Source organism: Triticum dicoccoides, chromosome 5A (genome assembly GCF_002162155.2).
Source record: "Triticum dicoccoides isolate Atlit2015 ecotype Zavitan chromosome 5A, WEW_v2.0, whole genome shotgun sequence".
Lineage (NCBI taxonomy): Eukaryota > Viridiplantae > Streptophyta > Magnoliopsida > Poales > Poaceae > Triticum > Triticum dicoccoides.
In genome coordinates this window covers 540,088,283-540,097,567 of record NC_041388.1, presented here as the reverse complement: position 1 = coordinate 540,097,567, position 9,285 = coordinate 540,088,283, and the positions used below count along the sequence as shown (strand labels likewise).

The 9,285-nt window shown below is 48.3% G+C and overlaps 1 protein-coding gene across 1 annotated transcript; it reads left to right on the top strand.

Moving 5' to 3' along the window:
* The first annotated feature begins 3,105 nt into the window (after positions 1-3,105).
* On the top strand, positions 3,106-4,010 carry LOC119299920 (leucine-rich repeat extensin-like protein 5). Its single transcript, XM_037577033.1, has 3 exons — positions 3,106-3,737; positions 3,814-3,894; positions 3,997-4,010. The coding sequence occupies exons 1-3, from the start codon at positions 3,110-3,112 to the stop codon at positions 4,008-4,010; spliced, it is 723 nt and encodes a 240-aa protein (XP_037432930.1). The 5' UTR covers positions 3,106-3,109.
* The last annotated feature ends 5,275 nt before the right edge of the window (positions 4,011-9,285 follow it).

The window sequence follows — 9,285 nt, the reverse complement described above, 5'->3', positions numbered from 1 at the left end:
AAAATCCAAAGAGAAAACTACAAAAGGAATGAAAAACAGTGAAAACCAAGGAAGAAAACGAAGAATACCGATGGAAAATATGAAAGATAAAAAGAGAACCAAAGAAAATGAAGAAGAAAAGAAAAGGCCAGAAAAAAACCAAGACAAATAAAAGAAAACAATAAAAGATAAAAACAGATAAAGAAGTGAAATACCTGGTGAAAACAAAAAAAACATAAACACTTGGAAAGAAAAAAAACAGTTAAACCAGGAAGTGATTGCGTACGAGTGAGCAAAAAAATCAGATAAACAAGCCGGCCTAGTTGCTATTCTAAAGGGAAAAAATTAGACCAACTCAAAAGCTAACCTTCATTGGCATTTTTTTTATATAAAAAAAACTCCACAAGTACCACACATTTGAGTCGGGACTTAAATTCGAATGCACTGACAGCAACCTCAACTGCCCAGCCAACGGATCAACATCCGATCCTCTGCTATTGAAGGGAAAAAGTCCTTCAGGCGAGAGAAGCTAAGGACTCGCACACAACGGCTCCTGTACCGGGTCTCTCATTCCATGGCTTTTTGTACATTTTTTAGTTGCCTTAAAGAAAAGTATACGTGCGAATCAACCTGTGGTTGAGTTGGTTAGGTGGACAGTGGTATCCCCAATCCATCAGGGTTCAAATCCAGATGCTCGCATTTTCCTGAATTTATTTCAGGATTTCCGGCGATACGCTTTCAGTGGGAGGAGACGTTTCCGTCGACGACGAGGCGCCTACGGTGACTTCGTAAATCTCAAGATGATATGCCGGCTCAGTCTCTCGGAGGTGCTCATAGGGGTAGGGTGTTCGTGTGTGCGTTCATAGAGGTAAGTGTATGCGCGTGTATATGAGCGCTTGTGTCTGTATTGATGCTAAAAAAAATTGTACATTTTTTAGTTACGAACTACCGTATCTTTTTTCCCCGGCTGAACTATATATCATAATTTGACACATTTGTTTCTTAAACAAAATGTTCCGTGCTATCTCTATAGTAGAGACGAGAAATATTGTAAGTCTAGAAGCAAAAGCTAGCGGCATAGCACCTTTGACTCCTAAGAGCATCTTTAGCCGTGCCTTCAGAAAGGCTTTTTCAGATGATTTTTTTATACCGGCGTTAATAAAATGATCTAGTTGTGTCGTCAGGAGTCTGATTTTCGCCGGCCTAGGCCGAAATCAGTGTCGGCGGATCCAGACCAAACCCGACGCGCTGGGGGGCGTCCGGGGGCACCGGGGCGAGTTGTTTTGGCGTGAAACAGCCGCGGAACCGCCGAGTCAGCGAGACAGGTGCTTCGTCGCCCTCATCGCCTCAATTCCCGCGAGAATCAATGCCACGGCTGCCGCGCTGCCGTTGCCGGTTAGCCTTGTCATTGATTCCTCACGGGCGACACGTCACGGGGCGGCGCGCCAACGCCTCCCCTCCCGCGCACGTACACACGGGCGCGGCGTACACACGAACACGGCTATATAAACCGGTGGCCTTCCTCGCCTCTGGCCAAACCAGCCCTAGCCGTCGAGCTCTACCTTTCCCGTGCGCCGCCGTCGAGCCCTCCCTCTCCCTCTCCCGTGCGCCACCCCAAACCCTCCCTGTCCCTCTCTCGATGGCCGAACGTTTCCCCGGCGACAAGGCGGCGGCCAACGATTTCGGCCGCCGCTTTCCGCGAACAGGAGTCGTGGCTCCTGTTCAAGGCCAGCATCCCGGCACCGCGGGACATGCGCGCCGGGCCAACGGGGTGGAGGATCAACAACGGGGGAGTGCCCATTCCCCCGTTGCCCGACGCCGTGGCGCGCGCACCCTACTTCGTCGCCGAGGTAGAGATCCTGCGCTCCTCCCTCACCGACGAGCAGCTCGCCCTGCTCTAGTACGCCGCCGACAACCACGCGGCGTGGACGGCGTACTTCGAACACCGTCAGCAGCAGAGGCTGGCGTCCACCAACAGGGTGCCGGTGGTGGGCGGCACGAAGAACAGCGAGGGGCGCCACCTGTGGTGGGGCGTCCTCGGCCGCACGCTTGAGGGCGTGCTGACGCACCTTGATGGCGGCAACAACCCGCCGCTGGCATACCCTCCCCCGGCGAGGGCGGCCGCCCCGGCCCAACGCTGACGCGCCGGGCAATGGATGCCCAGGAGGTTCGGCTCCTCCTCGTCTTCCTCCTCGCACTCTTCTTCCCACTCCTCCAGCTCTCCGGCGCTGCTCGACGTCAAGACCGAGCCCGCGGCGGAGACGCCGCTCGGCCGGCGCACTCGCAGCGCCGGCATCGTCATCAACGAGGGCGGCCGGCGCGCCTCCTCGTCAGCTCCTCCGCGCTTCGTCAAGCCAAAGACGGAGCCGGGGCTCGTGCCGGTGAAAACGGAGCCGGGTCTCCCCGCCGTGAAGACGAAGCACGGCGACGTGGAGCTCGACGACGACATGGCCCTGGAATGGGCGCACAAGGACTCCCTGAAGATGGCGAGGGAGCGCCAGTGCGCCGCCCTGCGGCGGTTCGAGCAGCGCCGCCGGGGCCGCGACGAAAGAGTCGTCATCGTCATCGAAGACAGCGACGAGGACGACGCGCCGCCGCCACCAGTCCGCCATGGCGATGCCGGTCAGGGGTCCACCAGGGACGACCGCGTCAAGGAGGAGAAGGCCGACGATGACGACAGCGGTGAGGATGGCGGCGACGACGGCGACTACTCCGCGTTCAGCCAATTCCTTTTATAAATATATTTGCTATGTAAAAAGCCGCGAACATGTCCAATATATGCCAAAGTTTGTTGAAATTTAGACGTGTTTAGCCGAACTTCGCTGAACGCTTTTTTTTTTGAAAAAATCTAGACGCGTCTGAGGACGGCCCTGGGGCGGTGGCTGGAAACAAACTCGTCTCAGGGTGTTTTTTTGCGCCGGCTCACCTCCAGACGATGATTTTAGGCGCCCCTGAAAGACCAACGGCTGGAGATGCTATAAGGAAAACGGTTCAAAGTATTGCATGTATTTTCAAGTGTTTTCAATCTGTACCGAGCACTATAAATGAAGCATGAGGAGAACCTCGTACGTCCCAGTCGGCCAGTCCACATCGACCTTAACCTCCAGCCGCTCCTTACCCCACGCAGCCAATGGCGATCTCCAAGCTCATGGCATTGCTCTTCGCTTTCACGGCTGTGGCAGCGACGCTGCCGCCGTCCGAAGCGAGGGTGCAGGGGTTCACCACCACAACCGCGAACCAAGAAGAAGCAGATCCTTCGTCCAAGGCCGCCGCCCAGGCCGGAGGCACCCCCGGCTTCTCCCTCCCGCTGCCTCAGATCCCCGGCCTTCCGCCGTTGTTCGACGGCTTTCCCTTCCCGCCATTGCCACAGATCCCCGGGCTCCCACCGTTGTTCGGGCCGCTCCCCGGCGCGCCAGGCGCTCCACCAGCTCAAGGCCTGCCCGGCCTCCCACACTTCCCGCGCAGCGCTGGCTCTGCTGCCGCCCCATCGCCGCCACCGCCCGCGGAGTGCCTGACGCCATTGATGCAGATGGCGCCATGCGTGGACTACCTCACCAACATCACCGTCGTCACGCTCCCGGCCACGTGCTGCGACGGCCTCAAGTCGGTCATCAGCGGCGCGCCCATCTGCCTCTGTCACGGCATGAACGGCGGCATGAGCAAGCTCTTCCCGAGGCCCATCGATCCGATCCGGATGCTCATCCTGCCGCTCGGGTGCGGCGCCATGCTGCCACTAGGGACGCTTCTCACGTGCTCCGGTAAGTTGCAGCTTTTACGTGTTTTGTTCTCTCGTTCCGTGTGGATCGTTAATGAATTCATGATGATGTTCGACAGCTCAACCCCTGCCGCCGCTGGCGCCCCCTACTTCTCCCGTGTCTCCGGCGCCTGCTGGTTCTCCCGTGTCAGCACCTACAGGTAATATTAATTTCTAACCACGACAATCTGAATTCTGTGATATATGCGTGTCCCTCTAATCTAGGAGTATTTATATTATTCCCTTCTGATTTTGTCTTTCAGAGGCTTCACCATAAAAAAGGGAAAAAGAAAGAAGATGATGAATGGGTAGGAGAATGGTTTCGTGAAGAGTATTTACTCTTAATGTTTACTTACATGGCCGCTTTAGTTTTACCAAGACATGATACTAGGGATAAGATCTCATCGTTTCGGAGTTTAAATAGCCACGGAGAGTATAGTCATGTGTAAAGGTCGTCAATGAATAATACACTAGATGAATATACATTCGTTATTTGAATTCTTTGGTTTACGTGGGACAATGCTTCGGTGCTTTAAGGCATTTGTCTTTGTGTCTATGACATGTGGACCCAACAGGCGGCTGGTCCACATGTCCGTTTGTGTGATGGCGAGAATGCCTTTTGTTGTGTATATATACATCTGTGTTGTTTCTGTTCGGCAGCGGTTGAACAACATTCACATCGTCAGAGACCTTGGCTGCAACCTAGCTAACCACAGCTGAGCATGCATGCATGTCCAAGTTTTTTGTTGGTGATAGCATGCATGTCCAAGTTGTTTTTTTTAGGCAAATGCATGTCCATGTAGGCACCATGTCCAGGGTGAGACAGAATAACGGGCCTCTGTTTTCCAGTTAAAAAATGGGCGTATGTTTTCCTAGCCCACGAACGAAATGCTGCAGGTCCACTCCGGATGTCGCCCGCGGCCGCCTGGAGCTGTCTGTTTGCTTTGCCTCAAAAAACAACTGTCTGTTTGCTTTTTCCACGTCGACGCGATGACACGACACGCGGCCGAGAGCGCGCTGGCGTGGCCGACACGTGGGAGGATTCCCGGGCCGAATTGCAGGAACGACCCTGCCTTTTTCCGGATGCGCCGGTTGCACCCTGGAGAACTGCCTCCTAGTTGTGTCGAGTTGGAAAAATGTTTTCACCACATGAAAATATCCCAACACTGTATAAAAAGACAGTTAGAAATTAACACTACTTGGGATAAATCTACGCAAATGATAAGTGCCACACGTGTGGCATGAAGCACTTCGGTCATGATATTTTTTGCAACTAAAATTGTCATTAAAAAAGAAAGAACAAACAAAAAAATTAAAACTTTCCATCCAAAAAGGAAGTTGTCATGCTTGACAATTAAAGTTATCATCTTCGCATCACTAAAATTGCCATAAAAAACATTCGAACTTGTCATATGTTCATGTCAACGTGTGGCACTTATTAGGATCCTAAATCTAGGACCCCAATAGCTGGCGACGGTTTGTTAGCTAGGATGACATTTGCGACCCCCTGAATGGAATTTTATATGTATTGGGTGAGGCAAGATTGGTATTTTAAACTGCCATGGCAGTTGTTTAATTTTGTGAGGAGGCTTTGGCAAATAAAATGCAGCCGTCAGATCTGGATAGGTCTATTGTGAGGACGTTTGTTAGGATTGGACTTCTGGTGTGAATGTCCGCCAATATTATTACGGAAAACCTTTTGGTCCGCATGCCAAATTCTTTGTTTTCGAGTCAAGAATTTTGACTAATTTTTTGTAGCATCGTCACAATGAATAAGACAGTTGGAAAACCACATTAATTAGGATAAAGCTACGAAAAATGATTTGAATCGGCGTGATGATCGTCTGCTCGACACGTAGCCCGTGGGGCCACATGTGACTTTATCACATCTTCATTTCTCTAGAAATATCTCCGTCTCCTCTCTTTTCTTCCATTATCCATAGTGGCGCTTCTCACATCTCTCGTCTCCCTTCCTTCCCCGATCCAAATCACGACACTTTAGCAGTCAGAACTCGCCATGTTGCACCATCATGCTGCAAGCACGCCCTCTCTCGCCTCCCCCTCCCGCCTCCTTCTCATGCCTCCAGATCATGACGTGTATCAGTAGCCAGTAGTCGATGTCCCACACAGTTGTTGCAAGCGCCCAAGGCGTTGATGTGGGTGCGCTGCTGCAAATATCTCGCGAATCTATGTACCGCAGGGGATCTCATCTCCTTCCTCGCCAGTGGTCGTTTAGACAAGAACGGCGTAGGCATAACGATAGGAAGTTCAGAAGAGTATGTGTTTACGTTCTTTTTGGCAACTAATGCATGTTCCTTGGGTGGGAGGAGTGACGTTAACGGTTGGGGGTGAATCCTTCAGCCTTCACACGGCTCGGAAGGGGGGCAATCATGGGTTTTATCGTCAGGCGACGCTAGACGCCTAGCATCACCTTGGAGTTATCGTTCTACACGCCAGAATTTATGTTTACACTGTTTTTATTGGTTCGGGTGAACTACCAGATAAGTTATGGCGATCTATCACTGTACATTCTTACGGGAATATTTGATAATCTTTGTTGCACTGCAAGTGATCAATTCATCGATTGCTGCAGCTAGGTTAAACCTGCCAGCCGCGAGAATTTCTCAAACATCTAGAGTCGAAATAGACGACCACTCTACGGTATCCACACATAGTGAAGTAGTTGCCAGGAAACACTTTGTCATTCTGGACAAGAGATCGCCAAGAGAATTAGTAGTTAAGTGTGTGGTCCTACAGGTTCATTTATACGCGGACATGACCCGGTACACCTTCGAGTTAATAACTAAAAGCAAGATCTGGACACCCATGTTAATTTGCGCACCTATACGAAGATTTTTATCGAGTGAACATTTTGTTTCCGCATATACTTCCCTTTGCTTTGTGATATATTTACAAAACCCGAGGCGAGACTTTTATCGATACAATACCAAGTTATCCTCGCTCCTCGTTTGGTTTCGTTTTCTTGTTTCCATATTTAGTATCCACATGCTCATTATCACGCTTGTGTCTGGTCGGACGATGATGCATACTGTACTACCAAGTGTGCCTAGCGAGTACCTCCATCGTCAGAGGAGCAAATCCCAGTCTTGAATCATCAAGAATCTTGACATGCTTTTTGGATTTGCCCGTAAGCTGTTTGCTAGCCTCAAAGTAACTATCCAGTATGAAGGCTTATGATATTCTCATGGTCTAAGGACGTAAGTAATGTTAACACATAATATGATAATATCGACAACTAAGTGACGATTCCTCGTACTATAACACAAGTATTCGGTTTGTCCAACACCATTGTTCAACCAACAACGTGTTTTCACTACTGTTGGCATCCTTGTTACTTTAACAATGCTCATGATCAGTAAAACAAGATAGTATGCAATACATGAGCTAGTCTTGGAGCCAATACTAGGGATCTATCTGGTGTATGTTTTCACATATGCAACAGAGTTTACGACTAGCTCTCTCATTCAAGAATCATTGCAATTATATCATAGAAATACAACAATAATTAAAAAGGAAATAAATAATACTTTACTATTTTTCCAGGGCATATTTTCAACACGCTCACCACGTGGCAATCAAACACGCATCTCAAAGCAAACTCAAAGGATAGGAACATTGACCTAAATAGATCTAAAGGCCCGGGAAATTGACCTAACTTAATTGTTTTTCGTAGATGCATGTGGTCTAGAAAACCTTGTAAAACGTAAGGGCGCCCATCTGCCAAAATCGAGCAAGTGCCTCATACACCTGATGATTCAGAGAAACAAAAGACTATATGTGTTATCAAAATAAATTTGAATGTCTTGGTTGACTTGATTCAATGTTTACAATGCTTTGTATAAGAATGTCATGTAAATTTATATGGTGTTGTTTCTCCGACCCTTCCAAATTATTTTCCACAATAAAGAATCAAGCTCATCTGGTGCATGTACTTTTATCCAAGAAATATCATGTACTTCGATAAATTGATTCAAAATGAGTGTAAGAAATAATTTATAGCGGGTGTGAAAAATCCCATGGAAATTTGTTGTAAAAATGCATCTCATATGAATCTTGGTCGTGGCACTCTTTTGATTAAAGCTTCCAAGATACTTCCTCTTAAACTTTTATGGATTCATTCAGTTTAAATCATTCTTAAATGCAAAGTAGTCGCTCCGACAGTGAATTATGTGTGGGCTAGAGGTGGAGCCCATGGATACCTAGGTTGACATCCGATTTGTTGCCCGTCTTTGACCCTCATGCATTCATGTCATCACTCGCCTCCCAAATCAGTGTTTATGTGCAGTTTTTATTATTATTCTATGGCAACACAGACATTTCGCTAGTTATCATTAATGTTGAATTCTTTTAAGTTGGTACTTGTTGTACATGTATCCTAAATTGATATTATTTTATTACATGCATTGCAGTATTGTATTTGTGCAATTATGGTTAATCTATGTTGCATTGGTAGGTGGCCTAAGTTGGTAGTAAATGTGATTGTTTAATTGCATACGAGTCCTGCTATGCACACAACAGAAATCGCACGATCCACGCACGATGCTGAAATCTAGCCGCACATGCATATGAATGAAAAAGGCATCGGCCACTGGATTCACCCGTCGTGCAAAGGTCGTGCAGTAGTATCGTGCGTGGAGTAGTTCCGATTGCATACCATGGTCTCAGATTTTGCATGGTACTCCCTCCGTAAACAAATAAAAGCTAGTGATCTAAATGCTCTTATGTTTTTTTACAATGGGAGTAATTCGTTTGCATATTTAGTTTTTGTACCTATAATCTGTCATGCTGCATCAATGTACAAGTTTATATTACTACTCTCATATGTCACATGTGAGGTCTTTCTTATAGATTAATATTATGCCAACTTATTTCATGACTTTAAGCTCCGACGCATGGTCCACAAAGTCAAATGTTTTCACAACTCTCGAACGTTGATGCAATTTCGAGTCAACCGCCCTCGAAGACATCTTGGTGAATTTCCCTCTTTTTCTGCCGCACCAATATATGTGTGCCCGCACCAGTAGGTCATTCTTTTCAAAGTTTTTGGTTCAACCATGGTTAATGGTGTCCTACCTGGGCAATGTCCTCGATGCCTCGATCAATGTGGCATTCGATCCTCGCAACACTTTGTCAGGGCTAGTTAAAACAAAGCGGTAAGTATAATTTTTCTAACAAAAGTGGTAAGTGCGTAAATTTAACAACATGAAAAACATAATTATTACTTGGAAGGAACCGGATGCGTAAACGCTCTTATATTTTTTTACGGAGAGAGTGTGCAGTAAAGAAAATGGTTAGGGCAAAGGGAGTAAAGCCATCCGAAAAACACAGATATTACGAGGGAGAAAAGTGCAATCTACAAGGGCGTAACTGCAAAATGCCCGCCCGCCTTCCCCCACCGTTCACCGCCCACGATTCCTTCCAAGGAAATCCTCCACCTGTCCATGCCCCCGCACCGCCGAGCGCCTCCTCGCCCCCTTCCCCGGCCACGCATCCGGTTCCCCTCCGATGGACGCCGACGACCCCGCCGCCAC

What these genes read in the sequence shown, in the direction of transcription:
- LOC119299920 (XM_037577033.1), top strand. Translation starts at nt 3,110, where the DNA reads ATGGCGATCTCCAAGCTCATGGCATTGCTCTTCGCTTTCACGGCTGTG. An exon ending in GACGCTTCTCACGTGCTCCG is followed by an intron (nt 3,738 to 3,813) that starts GTAAGTTGCAGC and finishes GATGTTCGACAG; the next exon opens with CTCAACCCCTGCCGCCGCTG.